Source organism: Oncorhynchus masou, chromosome 18 (assembly GCF_036934945.1).
Source record: "Oncorhynchus masou masou isolate Uvic2021 chromosome 18, UVic_Omas_1.1, whole genome shotgun sequence".
Taxonomy (NCBI): domain Eukaryota; kingdom Metazoa; phylum Chordata; class Actinopteri; order Salmoniformes; family Salmonidae; genus Oncorhynchus; species Oncorhynchus masou.
Window position 1 is genome coordinate 62,550,257 of NC_088229.1, and position 22,574 is coordinate 62,572,830.

Below are 22,574 nucleotides of genomic sequence, written 5' to 3' on the forward strand. Positions count from 1 at the left end.
TGTATTAATAGACTTCCAGACTGTATTAATAGACTATGACACTGTATTAATAGACTATGCACACTGTATTAATAGACTATGCACACTCTAGTTTATTACCACACAGTATTAATATACTATGCACACTATTAATAGACTACTACACACTGTATTAATAGACTATGCACACTGTATTAATAGACTATGCACACTGTAGTTTATTATTACCACACAGTATTAATAGACTATGCACACTGTACATGCACACTGTATTAATAGACTATGCACACTGTATTAATAGACTATGCACACTGTATTAATAGACTATGTACACTATTAGACTATGTACACTGGAGTTTATTACCACACAGTATTAATAGACTATGTACACTGTATTAATAGACTATGCACACTGTATTAATAGCCTATGCACACTGTATTAATAGACTATGCACACTATTAATAGACTATGACTGTATTAATAGACTATGCACACTGTATTAATAGACTATTATTAATAGACTATGCACACTGTATTAATAGACTATGCACACTGTATTAATAGACTATGCACACTGTATTAGTAGACTATGCACACTGTATTAGTAGACTATGCACACTCTAGTTTATTACCACACTGTATTAATAGACTATGCACACTGTATTAATAGACTATGCACACTGTATTAATAGACTATGCACACTGTGTTATTAGACTATGCACACTAGTTTATTACCACACTGTATTAATAGACTATGCACACTGTATTAATAGACTATGCATACCTTATTAATAGACTATGTACACTGTAGTTTATTACCACACTGTATTAATAGACTATGTACACTGTAGTTTATTACCACACAGTACTAATGGACTATGTACACTGTAGTTTATTACCACACAGTACTAATAGACTATGCACACTGTATTAATAGACTATGCACACTGTATTAGTAGACTATGCACACTGTATTAGTAGACTATGCACACTGTATTAGTAGACTATGCACACTGTATTAGTAGACTATGCACACTGTATTAGTAGACTATGCACACTGTATTAGTAGACTATGCACACTGTATTAGTAGACTATGCACACTCTAGTTTATTACCACACTGTATTAATAGACTATGCACACTGTATTAATAGACTATGCACACTGTATTAATAGACTATGCACACTGTGTTATTAGACTATGCACACTCTAGTTTATTACCACACAGTATTAATATACTATGCACACTGTATTAATAGACTGTCCACACTGTATTAATAGACTATGCACACTGTGTTATTAGACTATGCACACTCTAGTTTATTACCACACAGTATTAATAGACTATGCACACTGTATTAATAGACTTTGCACACTGTATTAATAGACTATGCACACTGTATTAATAGACTATGCACACTGTATTAATAGACTATGCACACTGTATTAATAGACTATGCACACTGTATTAATAGACTATGCACACTGTGTTATTAGACTATGCACACTAGTTTATTACCACACAGTATTAATAGACTATGCACACTGTATTAATAGACTATGCACACTGTATTAATAGACTATGTACACTGTAGTTTATTACCACACTGTATTAATAGACTATGTACACTGTAGTTTATTACCATACGGTACTAATGGACTATGTACACTGTAGTTTATTACCACACAGTACTAATAGACTTTGTACACTGTATTAATAGACTATGCACACTGTATTATTAGACTATGCACACTCTAGTTTATTACCACACAGTATTAATAGACTATGCACACTGTATTAATAGACTATGCACACTGTATTAATAGACTATGCACACTGTATTAATAGACTATGCACACTGTATTAATAGACTATGCACACTGTATTAATAGACTATGCACACTGTATTAATAGACTATGCACACTGTATTAGTAGACTATGCACACTGTATTAGTAGACTATGCACACTCTAGTTTATTACCACACTGTATTAATAGACTATGCACACTGTATTAATAGACTATGCACACTGTATTAATAGACTATGCACACTGTGTTATTAGACTATGCACACTGTATTATTAGACTATGCACACTGTATTAGTAGACTATGCACACTGTGTTATTAGACTATGCACACTCTAGTTTATTACCACACTAGTGATTAGTGACTATGTACACTGTTTAACACACTGTATTAATAGACTATGTACACTGTAGTTTATTACCACACAGTACTAATGGACTATGTACAGTGTAGTAGTTAATAGACTATAGACTACACTGAGACTATGTGACTGTATTAATAGACTATGCACACTGTATTAGTAGACTATGCACACTGTATTAGTAGACTATGCACACTGTATTAGTAGACATGCACACTGTATTAGTAGACTATGCACACTGTATTAGTAGACTATGTTTATTACACACTGTATTAATAGACTATGTACTATGCACAGTTTATTACCACACTGTATTAATAGACTATGACACTGTATTAATAGACTATGCACACTGTATTAATAGACTATGCACACTGTGTTATTAGACTATGATTACCACACAGTATTAATAGACTATGCACACTGTATTAGACTAGACTATGCACACTGTATTAATAGACTATGCACACTGTGTTTATTACCACAGTATTAATAGACTATGCACACTGTATTAATAGACTTTGCACACTGTATTAATAGACTATGCACACTGTATTAATAGACTATGCACACTGTATTAATAGACTATGACACTGTAGTTTATTACCACACAGTATTAATAGACTATGCACACTGTATTAATAGACTAGTGCACACTGTATTAATAGACTATGCACACTGTATTAATAGACTATGTTTGTATTAATTACCACACTGTATTAATAGACTATGTACACTGTAGTTTATTACCAGTGAGTATGTACACTGTTTATTACCACACAGTATTAATAGACTATGTACACTGTAGTTTATTACCACACTGTATTAATAGACTATGACTGTATTTATTACCACTGTATAATAACTATGACTAGTTTACACACTGTATTAGTAGACTATGTATTAGTAGACTATGCAGTTTATTACCACACATGTATTAGTAGACTATGCACACTGTATTAGTAGACTATGCACACTGTATTAGTAGACTATGCACACTGTATTAGTAGACTAGACACTATGTACACTGTAGTTTATTACCACACAGTAGTAGACTATGCACACTCTAATATACTATAGACTATGCACACAGTATTATTAGACTATGTACACTCTAGTTTATTACCACACAGTATTAATAGACTTGTACACTGTAGTTTATTACCACACAGTATTAATAGACTATGTACACTGTAGTTTATTACCACAGTATTAATAGACTATGTACACAGTATTATTAGACTATGTACACTGTAGTTTATTACCACACAGTACTAATAGACTATGTACACTGTAGTTTATTACCACAGTATTAATAGGCTATGTACACAGTATTATTAGACTATGTACACTGTAGTTTATTACCACACAGTACTAATAGACTATGTACACTGTTTTATTGCAAATATTAATTCAGACTATGTAACTGTAGTTTATTACCACACAGTATTATAGACTATGTACAAACAATTAGACTATGACACTAGTTTATTACCACAGTATGATGCCTTGTCCACAGTTTGGTTAGCCTATGTTGACCAGATGAGTAGAGAGTGAGAGTGAGAGTGAGTTTAGAGTTAGAGTGAGAGTAGAGAGAGTGAGACTGTAGTTTATTACCACGAGTAGGAGAGAGTGTGTTTAGTACCACTGTAGAGTGTGAGACTATGAGGAGAGGAGTCTCTAATAATACTATGTACACTGAGCACACAGTACTAATAGACTATGTACACTGTATTAATGAGAGTTACACTGTATCCCAAGTGCTTCTGTGTGTGGAGTGAGCATGCTTTGTCCTGTCTTGAGAGTGTGTGTCTTTCTCTCACACACCCTGAGAAATACACATTCACAAAGGCAAACACACATACTTATACTCAAACAAACCTTGGATGCTGAGATGTGTCCCTGTGTTGGCCTAGTGAGAGTGTGTGAGTGAGAGTGAGTGAGAGTGAGTGAGAGAGTGAGAGTGTGAGAGTGAGTGAGAGTGAGAGAGTGAGTGAGAGTGAGTGAGAGTGAGTGTGAGAGTGAGAGTGTGTGAGTGAGTGTGTGAGTGAGAGAGTGAGAGTGTGTGGTGAGAGTGTGTGAGAGTGAGAGTGTGTGTGAGTGAGTGAGTGTGAGTGTGAGTGAGAGTGTGTGAGAGTGAGAGAGTGAGTGAGAGTGAGTGAGAGTGAGAGAGAGTGAGTGAGAGTGTGAGAGAGAGAGTGTGAGAAAGAAACACCATTGTAAATACACCCCATATTTGTTTATTTATTTTCCCTTTTGTCCTTTAACTATTTGCACATCATTACAATATATAGACATAAGACATTTGAAATGTCTTTTATTATTTTGGAACTTCTGTGAGTGGAATGTTTACTGTTGATTTCACTTTTGTTTATTATCTGTTTCACTTGCTTTGGCAACGTAAACACGTTTCCCATGCCAATAAAGCCACTTAAATTGAATGGAGAGAAAGAATAGCGACACTCTCATAGCGACACTCTCATAGCGACACTCTCATAGCGACACTCTCATAGCGACACACTCATAGACACTCAGAGACACACACTCTGAGAGACACACTCTGAGAGACACACACTCTGAGAGACACACACTCTGAGAGACACACACTCTGAGAGAGACACACACTCTGAGAGAGACACACACTCTGAGAGAGACACACTCTGAGAGACACACATACTGAGTAAATAACAACTCTCCTCCTTTATAAGGATACATTATTTATTCTGTTTAGTGCCTCACTTCCACTGGGAATCAAGATACATGTCAAAAACATCACAGCATTTGGTTCCCACTGCACTTTTCCCAGGTTGGCTTAATGCTCCCCAATCAAAAAAATAAGATCGAAAATGGCTAGTAACCAAGAAACTAAAGTTGGTTGTTGAGTTTGTGATTTAAGGTCATAACGTGATACTTACAGGCAAAAGTTAAAGGATGGGTTCTAATTGTCTCTATTAAAGACACAGGGATGGGGATTGGTAATAAGAATGGAAACTTGGGGAGGGTGTGTGTGTGTGTGCGTGCGCAGGGGGGGAGGTATAGGACAGGGATACGTCAGGTGAGAGGTTGGGGGAGGGAATTCTGTTTTTTAACTGCTTCTGTAGGTTGTGTAAAGGCATGTGGAACTATATTAGGGAAGATGATAACTGGAGGTTGGGTGCTCTGAGGGAAGGGAGGGGCCGTAGTGTGTGACTGAAGAATGTACGTCACAAGGTGGAGGGTGGAAATTATTTATATTTTCAAATCAAATTAAAATGTGTTAGTCACATGCTTCGTCAACAGCAGGTGTGGACTAACAGTGAGAATGTTTACTTACAAGCCTTTTCCCAATGATGCAGAGAAAAATATAATTGAGTCTATAATAGAGAAGTAAAACACGTAATAATAAATACACAATGAGTAACGAGCACTTGACTATATGCAAGGGGTACCAGTACTGTGTCCATGTGTCGGGGTACGAGGCAATTGAGCTAGATATGTACACATAACTAGGAATAAGAGGGGTGATTGGGGGGAGTTAGGTGTAGGGATGTAGTGTTATTCAAAGAGGTGGGCAAATGCTGAATGTTTGGTAAGCTGTTTGGCTGCTGGTGGCGGGCGAGTAATGTCAACATTCAGCTAACTACACCAATTTAGCATAACAGGCACGCAAACAATGTTTTTATGATTTTAAGCTTCACTGCATTCCTGTGGAGGTGGCAGAGGCATGAAGGCACCCTGCAGTGATGTGTTAATTAGCTGAGCGCTAGAGTGGGGTCTGAAATGATTGACACCCTTGATAAAGAGGCGCAAAAATGACTGTATAAAATACATCATTCAAATACCGAGCTATATTGTATGCTAAACAAAATTGATATTTTATACTAATGCAATTGATCAGAGAAAGAGACTTTGTTTAACAGGGTTCAAATGATTGATACCCCAGTTTTCAATAGCTTTTAATATCTCACATTGCAAGGTACCTGTCAGAAGGTGAATTCACCAATTTGTAAGTCGCTCTGGATAAGAGCGTCTGCTAAATGACTTAAATGTAATGTAAATGTACCTGCACTGAGCCTTTTTCTGTTTTATGAGTTGGAAAACACATTGAGAGGGTTGTTAGACCTCTCCTCCATATATAATCCTTCCAGATGGTTGATATCCTTCGTCTGCGCTTATGGACTGCCCTCTTCATTTAAAACCACATGTTTCAAGTCTGGACACTGATTTTGTGGCCAGTTAACCATTTCATTCTGGATCTTGATGTGTGCTTGGGGTTATTGTCTTGCTGGAAGATCCACTTGCGGCCAAGTGTCAGCCTCCTGGCAGAGGCAACCAGGTTTTTGGGCTAAAATGTCCTGCTTCTGGGTAAAGTTCATGATGCTGTTGACCTTAGTAAAGGCCTCAGGACCAGTGGAAGCAAAATAGCCCCATAACATCAAAGATCCACCACCATATTTTACTGTAGGGATGATGCATATGCATTGTTATTTCAAAGGCCAAACCCACCAATGACCATAGCACCGGTTCCAATCCAACTGCCAATTTCGTTTAGCAAACTCCAGGTGGTGCTGTGGTTAGATGACATGAAAATAAAGTTCTTTGGTCATGCACACCAGCGGTGGGTTTGGCCTTTGAAAGAACAATGCATATGCAGAAAATACCTAATAATTTGGTCAACATCAATAATATTTATATTTTGGCTTTGACCGAAACGCATTTCGATCCGTCTGTAAATGATGGGCAAATGAACATTCATGGATATAGTCTACTGAGAAGGGACAGGAATAGGAATGGTGGGGGTGGAGCACTGTACATTCAGAATCACATAGCTTTTAAGAGGGGGGATGACCTTAATGTAAGTCAAATAGAGGCATGGACTCAAGGACATCTGCCTCACCAGGCACCATATTGGTGGGATGTGTGTATAGACCTCCTTGCTCTAAGGTGTCCTATTTGGATGACTTATGTACTGGGTTTGACCAGGCCACAGAGATGTATTTATCTTGAGTGATTTTAATATAAATTGGAAGGATCACAATAATTTGAATAGAACAAAATTGATGAGATATATGCCGAGAACTGTGGTTTGAAACAAATGGTTACGGATACTACTTGATCATCAATTAAGTTGGGTCATCGTTCAGACACATGCATTGATCTGATTTTCTGTAATATACCATTGCAATGCTTAAAAGCCAGATCAATGCCAGTGGGCTTGGACAGACCATAATATTGTGACCATAACCATGAATACCAAGGTTCCAAAGAAACTCCCTAGGATTGTGGTCAAGAGAAATGTTAAAACATTTAATCATGAGCTATTTCTAAATGATTTGGCTGCTGTACCCTGGGAGCTGATTTATCGAGAGGATGATTTAAATCACGCTACAGCATGTTTTATTGATTTGCTCACTGAGGTAATGGGCCATCATGCCCCTATAATAAAGAGTACAGTTGGTGCTCGTCCATCTCCATGGATTGATGATGAACTGGGTGAGGCTTTTTCTCAAAGTAATATGGCAAAAGTCTTTGCAGCCAAATCAAAATTAGAAATTGATTAACAGAATTATAGAACATTACGTAATTATGCAGTTAAATTGAATCGAAAGAAAAAAATTTTTTTTACAACAATGCTTTTATTGATTGTAAAAATGATTGTAAAAAGGTATGGAACACAGTTAAGGGTTTACTTGGTACATCTATCTCATCATGCCCATCTAGTGTGGAGGATGATGGGAGAATAATAACAAAACCAGTTGATATTGCCAATCATTTTGCATTTTATTTACAAAGAAAATTAATTTACTGAGCAACAATGTAAATATACATTGTTCCAAACAAACTATTGTCCAATGGATTGTTGATCATATTATGAGCAACAAAACCTGCTCTTTTACTCCTATTGAAGTCATGACCTGATGGTAAATCTACAGGTTATGGGTCTTATGGACAATTTTTTGCTTCGCTGTGCTGCTCCCCAGATTGCAGTTCCACTGAGATACATATTTAATATGTCACTGGAAAAGGGGATGTTTGCAAGCATGCGAAACTGTGTCCTATTCCCAAAGAGAGCAAGAACCCATTACTCCTGCCAATAGTCGACCAATTAGTCTACTCCCTACACTCAGTGAGATATTGGACGGTATTGTGAGTAGACAAATATGGGAGTACATGGAAAAGAATGATCTGATTACAGCCAATCAGCATGCTTATCGCAAAAACCATTCCACTACCACTGCATTGGTTGACATGACTGACCAGTGCTATGGATAATGGCAAGTTTGTGGCTGTACTATTTTTAGATTTCAGTGCAGCATTTGATTTAGTGGATCTTGAAATAATTTTGACAAGATGAATGCATTCTGGTTTTAAGGAGGTAGCATATCTAACTGACAGGAAACAGTCCATCTACAGTGGGGCAAAAAAGTATTTAGTCAGCCACCAATTGTGCAAGTTCTCCCACTTAAAAAGATGAGGCCTGCAATTTTCATCATAGGTACACTTCCATTATGACAGAGAAAATTAGGGAAAAAAATCCAGAAAATCGCATTGTAGGATTTTTTAATGAATTTATTTGCAAATTATGGTGGAAAATAAGTAAGTATTTGGTCACTTACAAACAAGCAAGATTTCTGGCTCTCACAGACATGTAACTTCTTCTTTAAGAGGCCCCTCTGTCCTCCACTCGTTACCTGTATTAATGGCACCTGTTTGAACTTGTTATCAGTATAAAAGACACCTGTCCACAACCTCAAACAGTCACACTCCAAACTATGGCCAAGACCAAAGAGCTGTCAAAGGACACCAGAGACAAAATTGTAGACCTGCACCAGGCTGGGAAGACTGAATCTGCAATAGGTAAGCAGCTTGGTTTGAAGAAATCAACTGTGGGAGCAATTATTAGGCAATGGAAGACATACAAGACCACTGATAATCTCCCTCGATCTGGGGCTCCACGCAAGATCCCGTGGGGTCAAAATGATCACAAGAATGGTGAGCAAAAATCCCAGAACCACACAGGGGGACCTAGTGAATGACCTGCAGAGAGCTGGGACCAAATTAACAAAGCCTACCATCAGTAACACACTACGCCGCCAGGGACTCAAATCCTGCAGTGCCAGACGTGTCCCCATGCTTAAGCCAGTACATGTCCAGGCCCGTCTGAAGTTTGCTAGAGAGCATTTGGATGATCCAGAAGAAGATTGGGAGAATGTCATATGGTCAGATGAAACCAAAATATAACTTTTGGGTAAAAACTCAACTCCTCGTGTTTGGAGGACAAAGAATGCTGAGTTGCATCCAAAGAACACCATACCTACTGTGAAGTGTGTGTCGGTTTCCACTCCCATGAGAGAGAGAGACGGAGAGACGGGGAGAGGGGAGAGGGGGAGATACGTAGAGGGAGAGAGGGAGATGCGTAGAGGGAGAGAGGGAGATGCGGAGAGAGGGAGATGCGTAGAGGGAGAGAGGGAGAGAGGGGAGAGAGATGCGGAGGGAGGGGAGATGCGTAGAGGGAGAGAGGGGAGATGCGGAGAGGGAGATGGAGATGCGTAGCGGGAGACAGAGACAGAGAAATGAATAAACAGTTATAACCAGCCCCACCTTGTATAACTAGAGTCGACGTCCACGTGGAAATCTAATAAAAAAATTCCCCTTCTGTTCAATCTGGAGATAACTGTCTGCACGGGCGGCATGGGAGTGGAAACATCATGCTTTGGGGCAGTTTTTCTGGAAAGGGACCAGGACGACTGATCCGTGTAAAGGAAAGAATGAATGGGGCCATGTATCGTGAGATTTTGAGTGAAAACCTCCTTCCATCAGCAAGGGCATTGAAGATGAAACGTGGCTGGGTCTTTTAGCATGACAATGATCCCAAACACACCGCCCGGCAATGAAGGAGTGGCTTCGTAAGAAGCATTTCAAGGTCCTGGAGTGGCTTAGCCAGTCTCCAGATCTCAACCCCATAGAAAATCTTTGGAGGGAGTTGAAAGTCCGTGTTGCCCAGAAACAGGCCCAAAACATCACTGCTCTAGAGGAGATCTGCATGGAGGAATGGGCCAAAATACCAGCAACAGTGTGTGAAAACATTTGACCTCTGTCATTGCCAACAAGGGGTATTTAACAAAGTATTAAGAAACTTTTGCTATTGAACACACTTATTTTCCACCATAATTTGCAAATAAATTCATTAAAATTCCTACAATGTGATTTTCTAGATTATTTTTTTCTCATTTTGTCTGTCATAGTTGAAGTGTACAGCAAGCTTTACAAGGAGATTTGGAGAATATCAGGGAGTGGGTTTGCCAGAACAAACTTGTTTTAAACACCAAGAAAACCAAAGTTATGTTGGTCTGTTCCACTAGGAAAAGGCCAAAACAGCATGGGATACAATTAAGTATGGGAGGAGTACAAATTGAAGAAGTGGCAGAAACCAAACTATTGGGAGTGCAGCTAGACAACTGCTTTTCATGGTCGTCTCAAATAACTAATCTATGTAAAAAAATATATATATATATGAAAACAGCATGCATAATCAGAAGGATAGCTAAATATTTACCAGGAAAAATTCTTATGCAAATAACACAAGCATTAATTGAGGGTCAGGTGAACTACTGTTCTGTGGTCTGGGGAAATGCATCATCAAGTGAAGTTAGGAGGCTGCAGATTGCACAGAACAAAGCACCAAGATTTGTTTTAAGGTGGAGAAATGGTTCTTCTGTTGCAGTCATGCGCAATGTTCTTGGTTGGTCATCAATCGATAAGATAATTTAAAAAAACATGCTTATTTTATTTCACAATATACATCATTTAAAACGGCCATGTTCTATTCACAACGGTATTCAGTTGGTAAGAGACAGACATTCCGTAAATACTAGGAATAGATTGTCCACCATCTATGTGTTATCCAGTCAGAAAAGAGAAATAGGCAAAAGAACATTTTGATTTAGAGCAATAAAGAAATGGAATAAATTAACTGAGCAAACCAGAAACCTTTCAATATATACATTCCAACATTATTTTAAAACCATTTAAATATTATACATAGAAATGTTGTGGGACCATAGTAAATCTAAAAAAATATTGATTTTTCATTGAGTATTGATTGGGTCATTATGTTAGTATATTATGTATGTTTGTGTGTTTATATGTGAAAATGTTTTCGTATTATAAATTGTTTTTTAATTTTTAAGGACTCTTGGAAGATTAGTCCAAATGGGGACTAAAAAGAGAATCAAATAATTGGACCAAATTATCAGGAAATTCTCAGCTATTTTTTAAAGAAATGCCTCCGGACCACCCTAGAAGGGTGTTGACCCCGGAATCCTTGAACCCTGACCTCCCCAATATGTGACAAAAAGTTAGTCTGGACACTTAATCATGTTTCCCTCTCCTGTTCATATATAAAAAAGGCAACTGTTAGCCTATGTAAAGTCCATATCAATAGGCTATCGGTCATTATAAACTGGGTGGTTCGAAACCTGAATGCTGGTTGGCTGACAGCCGTGGTATATCAGACCGTATACAACGGGTATATTTCAAAAATGTATTTTTACTGCTCTAATTAGTTTGATAACCAGTTTATAATAGCAATAAGGCACCTCAGGGGTTTGTGGCTTATGGTCAATATACCCCAGCTAAGGGCTGTATCCAGGCACTCCACGTTGCGTCGTGCATAAGGACAGCCCTTAACCGTGGTATGTTGACCATTTGGGGCGGCAGGTAGCCTTGTGGTTAGAGCGTTGGACTAGTAACCGAAAGGTTGCAAGATTGAATCCCCGAGCTGACAAGGTAAAAATATGTTGTTCTGCCCCTGAACAAGGCAGTTAACCCACTGTTCCTAGGCCGTCATTGAAAATGAGAATTTGTTCTTAACTAACTTGCCTAGTTAAATAAAGGTCAAAATAAATTGAAAGAAAATTAACTTTAACAAGGTTGAAATAAATTGTCTTTGTGCACGTTATTAATGAATGTATTAGTAGGCTTATGGATGGCATTTTCCAAGTTATTGACCCAACCCTGTTTTATTTATTCTGTCTAAAAGGAAGGCAACGAATGCAGCACATTTCTATTTATTTTATACATTATTTATTTTTAGGCAACTAGGCAAGTCAGTTAAGAACAAATTCTTATTTTCAATGACGGCCTAGGAACAGTGGGTTAACTGCCTGTTCAGGGGCAGAACGACAGATTTGTACCTTGTCAGCTCGGGGGTTTGATTCTACCCATATGAACTCATTTTGGGGGGGGCATAAGTGAACCAATATGAGTGTTCAGAAAGGTTTAAACAAGTTTTACCACAGAAGACCCAAAAGCCTTCGCAAGTTTTACCACGGAAGAGATATGAGTCTTCACGAGTTTCACCACAGAAGACATGAAATCCTTTGTGTGTTTCACCACAGAAAAGATTTGGGAGCCTTCACGAGTTTCACCACAGAAGAGATATGAGAGCGTTCTCGAGTTTCGCCAAGGAGCCACTAACGCACACGCCCTGTTCCCTCGCCAATCGCACACACTTAGGTGCGCGTGTGGGCGAAAGAGTTGCCAACAAGGTTTTTGCTTCTGCTGCAGCCTTCACTGTAAAATATAGCACATTGTTTGTGTGTGGCGGAGCCAGAGTGTGACGAAGAGGAGGAGGATTAGGAGGGTAATAACAGACAGGCAGCCGAGCGATGAGGCGAGACTGATTTAGGGTCAGGAGGTCAAGCTGTCTGCTTTAGTTGGAAGAGGGAGGAAGACCGGGAGAGAAGGAGGGAAGAAGACAAGGTAGGAATCGAAAAGCAAGGATGGGTAGCGGGCAAACAAAAGGAGGGAGAGCAGCAGTATGTTCATGTGGGCAGTTTATTTTCCAAATGGCAAACAAGTGAGTTGTAGGATAGTGTGTAGCCTACGAAAGGAGATGATTGGAGATCAATCCTAAGTATCTCCTTTAAAAACTACATACAGTGCCTTCAGAAAGTGTTCGTACGCCTTGACTTTTTTCAATCAATCAATCAAATGTATTAATAAAGGCCATTTTACATCAGCAAATGTCACACAGTGTTTATACAGAAACCCAGGCTAAAACCCCTAAGAGCAAGCAAAGAAGATGTAGAAGCATGGTGGCTAGGAAGAAACCTAGAGAGGAATCAGGCTCTGAGTTGTGGCTTTTTTTAGTCATGGTAAATTAAACAATGTAGATAACAGTAATTCTCCATTATTCTTTCAAAAATGTGTCAAGCTCTGGCAAGTTGTTTGTTGATCATTGCCAGACGACATTTTCCAGTTTTTCCATAGATTTTCAAGCTGATTTAAGTTAAAACTGTAACTAGGCCACTCAGGAACATTCAATTTCATCTTGGTAAGCAACTCTTTAGTCTTTTTGTTCTTGTGTTTTAGGTTCTTGTTCTACTGAAAGGTGAATTGTTCTCCCAATGTCAGTTGGAAAGCAGACTGAACCAGCTCTATTCAGTTGTTTTTTTTTATCAACAAAAAAAACTCCCTTCCCCTAACATGATGCAATGACCATCATTCTTGAAAATATGAAGAGTGATACTCAGTGATGTTTTGAGTTGGATTGGCCCCAAGCATAACACTTTGTATTCTGGACAAAAATGAATTTGCCACATTTTTTGCAGTATTACTTTAGTGCCTTATTGCAAACAGGAAGCATGTTTTATTTGTTATTGTTCTGTACAGGCTTCCTTCTTTTCACTCTGTTATTTAGGTTAGTATTGTGGAGTAACTACAATGTTGTTGAGCCATCCTCGATTATCTCCTATCTTAGCCATTAAACTCAAACTGTTTTAAAATCACCATTGGCCACATGGTGAAATCCAAGAGCGGTTTACTTCCTCTCTGGCTACTGAGTTAGGAAGGACGCCTGTATCTTTGTTGTGACTGGGTGTACTCATACACCATCTAAAGTATAAAATGAATAACTGCACCATGCTCAAAAGGATATTCAATGTCTGTTTGTTTTTTACCCATCTACCAATGGGTGCCCCTCTTTGCCACCCATAGGTTGAGTCTGTGCTTTCAATTCACTGCTCGACAGAGGGACCTTAAAGATAATTGTGTATGTGGGGTACACAGATGGGGCACTCATTTAATAATCCTATTAAAAACTATTATTGCACACAAGTTGAGTCCATGCAAGTTATGTAACTTGATAAGCACATTTTTACTCCTGAACTTATTTATGCCATAACAAAAGAGTTGAATACTTATTGACTCAAGACATTTCAGCTTTTCACTTTGAATTTATTTGGAAACATTTCTAAAAACCCAAATTCCCCTTTGACATTATGGGGTATTGTGTGTAGATGAGAGACACGAAATCTCAATTTAATCCATTTTAAATTCTGGCATTAGCAAAAAATGTGCAAATCGTCAAGGGGTGTGAATACTTTCTGAAGGCACTGTACTTAGCAAGGACCTCTCCATTCTCTTAGACTCATCTCTTAGTAGGGAGAGACTGTTGTGGCACTCACTCAATCAGCCTGAAGGTGTTAGGTACAATGGTAGCAATAGAGAGATCCAGTGTGGGTGCTAAATGTACATCATATATACATGCGTTATTAGGCCTATGCAGCGACAGTGCCAGGGACAGTGTATAACCCATAACACCAAATAGGGCAAAAGGCAAACAGCAGGTTTACTTCAATTTCTATCCGTTCCCAAAGTTGGCCTGGACACAACACCAGAGTCTCTAACCGTTTCTATGGCGATGTGTCAATGGAAAGTGTGTCAGTGTAGTAATGAGAAGTCATTGCAACTGTGAAGCGCTTTACGTATATAAAACGGAGGACTGCGTGGTCCATTCTTTTCAATGAAGCTGGAGACGCTGGGCGATATTCTATCCAGGCGGGGCAGCTCTCGTGCATCTCGCACGTGGATAATGTTTGTTCACTTTGATCACCCTCCACGTATCATCATCGCTCTGTGTCCACAAAGCGATTCATGTTAGAGCAATTAGGAAGGTTAGACCCTTTTCATAAGTATGCACGAGTAGGCTAAACCACAGCTGAGTAGACCCCTGATTACTTTCCTTTTACCTGGTGTCGACGGGGTGGTGGGGTCTCTGTCTCTCCATTTCCCACTCAGTGAAGCGTACGTGCGTAGGAGAAGCTTGTTTCAAAATGGATCTCAGGTGTGTGTATGTGTGTTATTGTCAAGGCAGAAGGATAAGATGACAGCCACGGTAAGCCTGGAGAGATGATTTGAGGTCTGTTATAAAAGTCACTATCTTCAGCAGTGATTGCCTAAATGTGGTTGAACCCCTGTCAAGTGTCTGTGTCTTTCCCCCCCCCCCCACCACCACCCCATTTACTTTGTAATACGTGACACATTAGCCTGTGGAGAACAAAATCTTGTTTTTTGAGTCATTAGAGTGTGTGCACACGGTCAAGGTCAGAATGAGAGACTAGTGTTAATATTCCCGTTGAGTACGTCCCACTGATCTGTCACTCAAAGTGATTGACAGGTAAAATAGCTGTACTAGAGATTGGCAATCAAACCGAATAGAATACACAGGGACGTTCAGCACACACACTCCTGATGAGCCCTCAGCGTCTGGAGATGGTCATTTCCTCACGAGCAGAATCAACAATGGCAGTAGAATTTGCTCGGCCATTCCATGGATGCTAAAATTGTAAAATGTTCGCCTCATTTCAGTTTGTGACAAAACAAAGTAATGTATAGTGTCGGGAATCATTGTACAATCTGATTCGCTGTTAAATATCTTTTCAATAACCAAGCTGGTGTTCAAAACTGAAAGTAAAGACACACAAGTTAAACTTCTGAAGATGGGAAGTAAATCCAGGGGGGGATTTAAAAAATATATATATATTCAGACTACAGTAAGTCAGTTTGCAATTCAACTAGTTTCCAAGAGAGTGCTGTATTTCACATGTAACCCCTTTAAAGGGTAGATAGCATAAACTTAAGATATGGATTTGCATTAGTATACCCATCGATAGTCCCAATGCAATGTTACACCTCACTCTTTTGTCTTTCAAGTTATTACATAAAAGCTAACAGAATGCCGGATTCATGCCAGAAAATGTTTTTGCGAGGTGTGACGTAATATGGAGGACCCGGCAAGCCAGACTATACACTATATTGTAAACTCCAACAGAAATAACTTCAAATTTAACCAAATCGGTTTCACTACTGGTTTCAATCAAATGTTCTGCCAACTTTTAAGCAAATACTTTATGTATGTATTGTTACAAATCAGTTTACAAGGTTTCTAGCCAACTAGCCTGCTAACATTAACCCTACCAGCCTGTTAATGTTACGTTAGCAACTGGCTGACTCAGGTGTTGATAGCACTGCATATCTTACAGCTACATTAAAGTAAACCAAAGTTTGGAAATAAATAATGCCATCTAACCAGTTATCAAATAATGTTACTGGTAAATGCCGTTATCTTAGCCAGCAACCCAGTCAGCTAAAGTTAGTTATTTTAGCCTGCAAGCTAGCCTAGACTGCTAATTAGTCTAGCTATAGTGAGATAAATCTAAAAGTAGGCAATAATCCAGAGGTGGCAGTGGGCACAGGAGTTGAGGGGAAAGAGTCAACAATAAGACTACGATCGGAGGAAGGCTCCAGGCAGAGGGAAATGATCACAACACTCAGTCAGTTGAGGGGAAAGAGGTTGAAAAACTCTGGTATCCTACTTCACGGAGATCATGCGGCCCTCACGTGTGGGGAATCTGATTGGTTGTTTACATCATACCTCATGAATGGTGGATTTTTAGCTCCCCATGGCCAACACTTAGTCTGCATGGCTAGTGGCTAACGTTAGCCAACTCAAGCTGGCTAACAGAGAGTAGATTTTCCATAGGATGTTGAGAAAGGGCGCATTGTGGGTAGTTTTGAAGATATCTAGAAATAAGTAAGCTGTGTTATTAAGTCTTTGACCACACTGTTTTGTTACTTTAGTGAGTAAAACTTGATGCTTCCTACACTAAGTTTCAGATAAGTGAAGAGGGAATCACTTTCTACTATCTCTGGTTGGTACTTCCTCCTTAGCTTTTAATATTATCCTACCCAACCACCTACCTACCTACCCACCTACCTACCCACCTACCTACCTACCTACCTACCTACCTACCTACCTACCTACCTACCTACCTACCTTCCTTCCTTAGCAACTCATAATAAAATGAATAGGCCTAAATGTACTCTGAGCTCAAATAATCTATATGTAAGGATAGAACATGGTGATCTAAGTGCTCTCATTTATCCCAGTATTTTCTTCCTAAGAGAGCATTTACACAAGGAGGGTTAGACCTTCTTGTACCTGTGTAATAGTAGCCTAAACCATGGCTGTCATCTTGTCCTTCTCCCCAGTGTAGGTGGGTAAGTGGGGTCTTTGTCCCTCTGTTCCCTATTCAATGAAGCTTGTGTGTGTGTTTGTGTGCGCATACTTGTGTGCGCGTGTGTTCCTGACCCTTATTCCCAGTGATCAGAGAGATTAGTAGGTTAGTGATAGAATAGATTTGTTTCTACTCTAAAGAGGTTGGCTGATTGATTACTGTGATGGGTTCCAGACCCAATCAGCCCCCTGACACACACACACACACACACACACACACACACTCAACCATGTCTCCCGACCACTTCCAGTCTAATTTCAAGATGAGAGCCAGAGAAGTGGGCACCCGAGCACAGTGGACGTCTCTTGGCAGCCACATGCAAATGCGTTTCTCCGGCTCATATGCTAGGGTAACCCGCCCTAATGTCCCCATATGGGAATATGCTACACCCCACTTAGGGGGCACAGAGCCATGCTGACATGAATCCTTCTGAGGATCCTTCATCTGTTCATCTGTTCATCTGAATCCTTCATCTGTTTCCAGTTGCTCTCTTTTTCTCATTATTTATCTCCCCTACTCACGTAACTTATGTAATAGTAACTAATAACATTCCTGTTCGAGTAAGTCATCTTAGTTTAGCTGATTTAAAAGGACACCCACTACCAAGAGTAATCAAAAGTCTATTAGTGCTACACTGATGACGCATAGCTGCCACATTGCCTTCTGCTCGTCTGGCTCACTGCTCTGAAGACTTTATTAGTGTTGGAGGGGGGGGAATAGGGGAAAGAGGCATTGGTGGTGGCTATAAGACAACAAAATAAATGTTTAGGTCCAATCAGTGGTGGAATAAGTACTCTTGTCATACTTCAGTAAAAGTAAAGATACCGTAAAAGAAAATGACTCAAGTCACCCAGTAAAACACTACTTGGGTAAAGTCTGAAAGTATCTGGTTTTAATTGTACTAAAGTGCAGTGGTGGATTTTTTTTTTTTTTTAACCTGTATTTAACTAGGCAAGTCAGTATTAAGAACAAATTCTTATTTACAATGATGGCCTAACGGGGAACAGGTGGGTTTACTATCTTGTTCAGGGGCAGAATGACACATTTTTACCTTGTCAGCTAGGGTATTTGATCCAGCAACCTTTCGGTTACTGGCCCAACGCTCTAACCACTAGGCTACCTGCCACATAAAAAGTACTCAAGTGTTATACTTGAGTAAAAGTACAAAGAACAACTGGAGTATCTTATATTTAAAAAATCAGATGGGATGAATGTTTATTTTTTATTTACTGTCAGTCAGGGGCACACTCCAACATTCCGACATCATTTAAAAAGACAGTATTTGTGTTTAGTGAGTCCCCCAGATAGGGCAGTAGGGATAAAGACACGTTATATTGATAGGTGCGTGAATTGGACAATATTTCTGTCTGTATTAGAATAAAAAGTCAATATTTTCTTTAGGAATGTACAGTCGTGGCCAAAAGTCTTGAGAATGACACAAATATTAATTTTCACAAAGTCTACTGCCTCAGTTTGTATGATGGCAATGTTATGAAGAGTGATCAGATGAATTGCAATTAATTGCAAAGTCCCTCTTTGCCATGCAAATGTACTGAATCTCAAAAAAAACATTTCCACTGCATTTCAGCCCTGCCACAAAAGGACCAGCTGACATCATGTCAGTGATTCTCTTGTTAACACAGGTGTGAGTGTTGATGAGGACAAGGCTGGAGATCACTGTCATGCTGATTGAGTTCGAATAACAGACTGGAAGCTTCAAAAGGAAGGTGGTGCTTGGAATCATTGTTCTTCCTCTGTCAACCATGGTTACCTGCAAGGAAACACGTGCCGTCATCGATGCTTTGCACAAAAAGGGCTTAACAGGCAAGGATATTGCTGTCTGTAAGATTGCACCTAAATCAACCATTTATTGGATCATCAAGAACTTCAAGGAGAGCGGTTAAATTGTTGTGAAGAAGGCTTCAGGGCACCCAAGAAAGTTCAGCAACCGCAAGGACCATCTCCTAAAGTTGATTCAGCTGTGGGATCGGGGCACCACCAGTACAGAGCTTGCTCAGGAATGGCAGCAGGCAGGTGTGAGTGCATCTGCATGCACAGTGAGGCAAAGACTTTTGGAGGATGGCCTGGTGTTAAGAAGGGCAGCAAAGAAGCCACTTCTCTCCAGGAAAAACATCAGGGACAGACTGATATTCTGCAAAAGGTACAGGGATTGGACTGCTGAGGACTGGGGTAAAGTCATTTTCTCTGATGAAACCCCTTTCCGATTGTTTGGGGCATCCGGAGAAAAGCTTTTCCAGAGAAGACCAGGTGTGCGCTACCATCAGTCCTGTATCATGCCAACAGTAAAGCATCCTGAGACCATTCATGTGTGGGGTTGCTCTTCAGCCAAGGGAGTGGGCTCACTCACAAATTTGCCTATGATCACAGCCATGAATAAATAATGGTACCAACACATCCTCTGAGAGCATCTTCTCCCAACCGTCCAGGAACAATTTGGTGACGAACAATTCCTTTTCCAGCATGATGGAGCACCTTGCCATAAGGCAAAAGTGATAACTAAGTGGCCCAGGGAACAAAACATCAATATTTTGGGTCCATAGCCAGGAAACTCCCCAGACCTAAATCCCTTTGAGAACTTGTGGTCAACCCTCAAGAGGCGTGTGGACAAACCAAAACCCCACAAACTCCAAGCATTGATTATGCAAGAATGGGCTGCCATCAGTCAGGATGTGGCCCAGAAGTTAATTGACAACATGTCAGGGCGGATTGCAGAGGTCTTGAAAAAGAAGGGTCAACACTGCAAATATTGACTCTTTGCATCAACTTCATGTAATTGTCAGTAAAAGCCTTTGACACTTATGAAATGCATGTAATTATACTTCAGTGTTCCATAGTAACATCTGACAAAAATATCTAAAGACACTGAAGCAGCAAACTTTGTAGAAATTAATATTTGTGTCATTCTCACAACTTTTGGCCACGACTGTAGTGTAAAAAAAGATATAAGTAGTAAAATACAGATAACTCAAAAAATATTTAAGTTGTACTTCAAAGTATTTTTACTTAGTTACTTTACACCACTGGCTCAGTCCCCCCTAATCTGCAATATATCTGTACTGTGGGAGTGTGTTTCGATTAGAATAGACTATTGTCTCTGTAGTATCAACACATTTAATGCAGCCATCTACCGATCAGCCAGTCAATCAATGGACCCAAAGAGGCCCAGGTCAAACAGAGTTAACAGGTGGTATTAAGAGTAAACAATTGCATCCACTTGTTGTTGTCTATTTCCATTGATGTCATGTGTTATTCTGTCAATATATTCATATGGGATTGAAATGAGGGAATATTGGCATGTAACTTGTTTGTAAATTAAGGTGAACTAACTCACTTTTGTACATCGCGCTGGTCCGTACAATTGACCCTATTTTAGCGCCCAAAAAACGTAGTACTTCCAGATCAACTGTAATATCAATAACTTTGTAAAGCACAATTTCTCCCCTTTCCAACAATATCAAAGACAAGACCCTTCATAATGCCCATCTCTGCATGATTCAAGAAGGCAATGAGCTCCGTCGGGGTCTTTTTAAAAATGGCGGGTGGGGAAGCGAAACCTATTGCGTAATAGTGAGAAGGAGAGATGTCGTGTGGGGAAACAGCTTTTTTCCTCGATCTGTCCAACTTATCTCCTCTAAAATGTAAATTAAACACTGTAAAGAGTTTACATCATGTGTCATTATATACCTATTTGAAGGTTTGTGTCGAATTTGAATCAGATTTTTAGGGCAGTGCCAAAGTGATCTTCAGAAGTAAAAAGCGGCTTTTGAGAGTCATGATAGCTTGCAGTGATGATGCAAAACAAATGACAAGGTATCCCCCCTTACCCTGTCCCTTTCTTGTTTTTACAATGGTGAGAGAAGTGCTACACCTGGTGGAGAGAGGCTGTAAGACAGAATTAGTTGCTTTATGCATGCTGCACATTACGCCATGACACGATGTAATGTACAGCTTTCCTCAACTTTTCTTCAATACTGTAGAGCCATTACCATGTCAATCAACGCTTGAATAGAAACCTAGTTCACACCCCAGATTTTGATGTCAGCCTCGTTTGAATGTCGCGGTTGCGCACATATGTACCGAATGGGGCGAGTTTACGTTAGTTAGACTTGCTTTCCATTAATTGTAACTGTTTTTATGTCAGCTTCTCATCAGACCTTTGTCTCACTTGGAATTTTAGAGCCCAATTTTCTGAAAAAAGGTTACCATTGCGTAATCATCTTCTAATTGTGCTTACTTGTACACAAATCTGAAAGATTGCTTAATTGGCAAGAACTGTATGTTGTTGCAATGTTGTCCAAATGTTGTGTCTTGTCTTTCTTACAGACAAGATTGAGAACGGAGGAGACGTGTACCAGAGGAGGAAAGGCCCCCACGTCGACGCTGGTTCCTCAGATTCCGAGGGACAGGAAGTGGGCAGCCGGCAACAGGAAGGGGCAGGGCAAACTGGAAGCAGATGGAGGCGCATCATCCTCCTGATCGTGGCGATCACCATCCACAACATCCCAGGTGAGAAGAAGAACCCACCACAGCCCAGTCTGTAATGCTCAGTCCCAAACCAACCCCGGCCACTAGCTCCTAGCCACTAGCCCCTATCATATTTCCCTAGGTTATTCATGTTCATCTGAATCGGATAGGTTAGGTTGTTAGGAATCAGAAATACGGTGACAGATTGCCTTTGTGACATTTTCACCATATTGCTGAAGCTACGCCTCAGAGGGAGCAGTAAGATGTATCTGCAGCAGTGATTTCAGAGGTCATTTCAGAGGCCATGAGTGTGACTATTCTTAACTCTATTTCTTGAACTGCATTGTTAATTAAGGGCTTGTTAGTAAGCATTTCACGGTAAGGTCTACTACACCTGTTGTCTTCAGCGCATGTGTTTAGATTTCACAGGCTTTGGAGGCAGGAGCATCCCCGTAATAGGGGCTGTGCATGTTTGTGTGCACATGAGTTGCGGGGGACAGCTCATGCGGGCTCTATGAATAATTCCCGCTGTGGGAGAATGTACAAATGGAAAGATGGATTCATTTCCTTGTTGGGTCATTGTTCAATAGTTGAGGA

General features: G+C 39.8%; 1 protein-coding gene across 2 annotated transcripts in view; it reads left to right on the top strand.

Moving 5' to 3' along the window:
- Positions 1 to 22,574, top strand: part of LOC135505079 (zinc transporter ZIP11-like) — a 143,989-nt gene that overhangs the window by 84,798 nt on the left and 36,617 nt on the right. For both annotated transcript variants that reach the window (XM_064924151.1, XM_064924152.1), the window contains exon 6: positions 21,837 to 22,019. In XM_064924151.1, the coding sequence (XP_064780223.1) occupies positions 21,837 to 22,019 (183 nt within the window). The remainder of the gene's footprint in view (positions 1 to 21,836; positions 22,020 to 22,574) is intronic.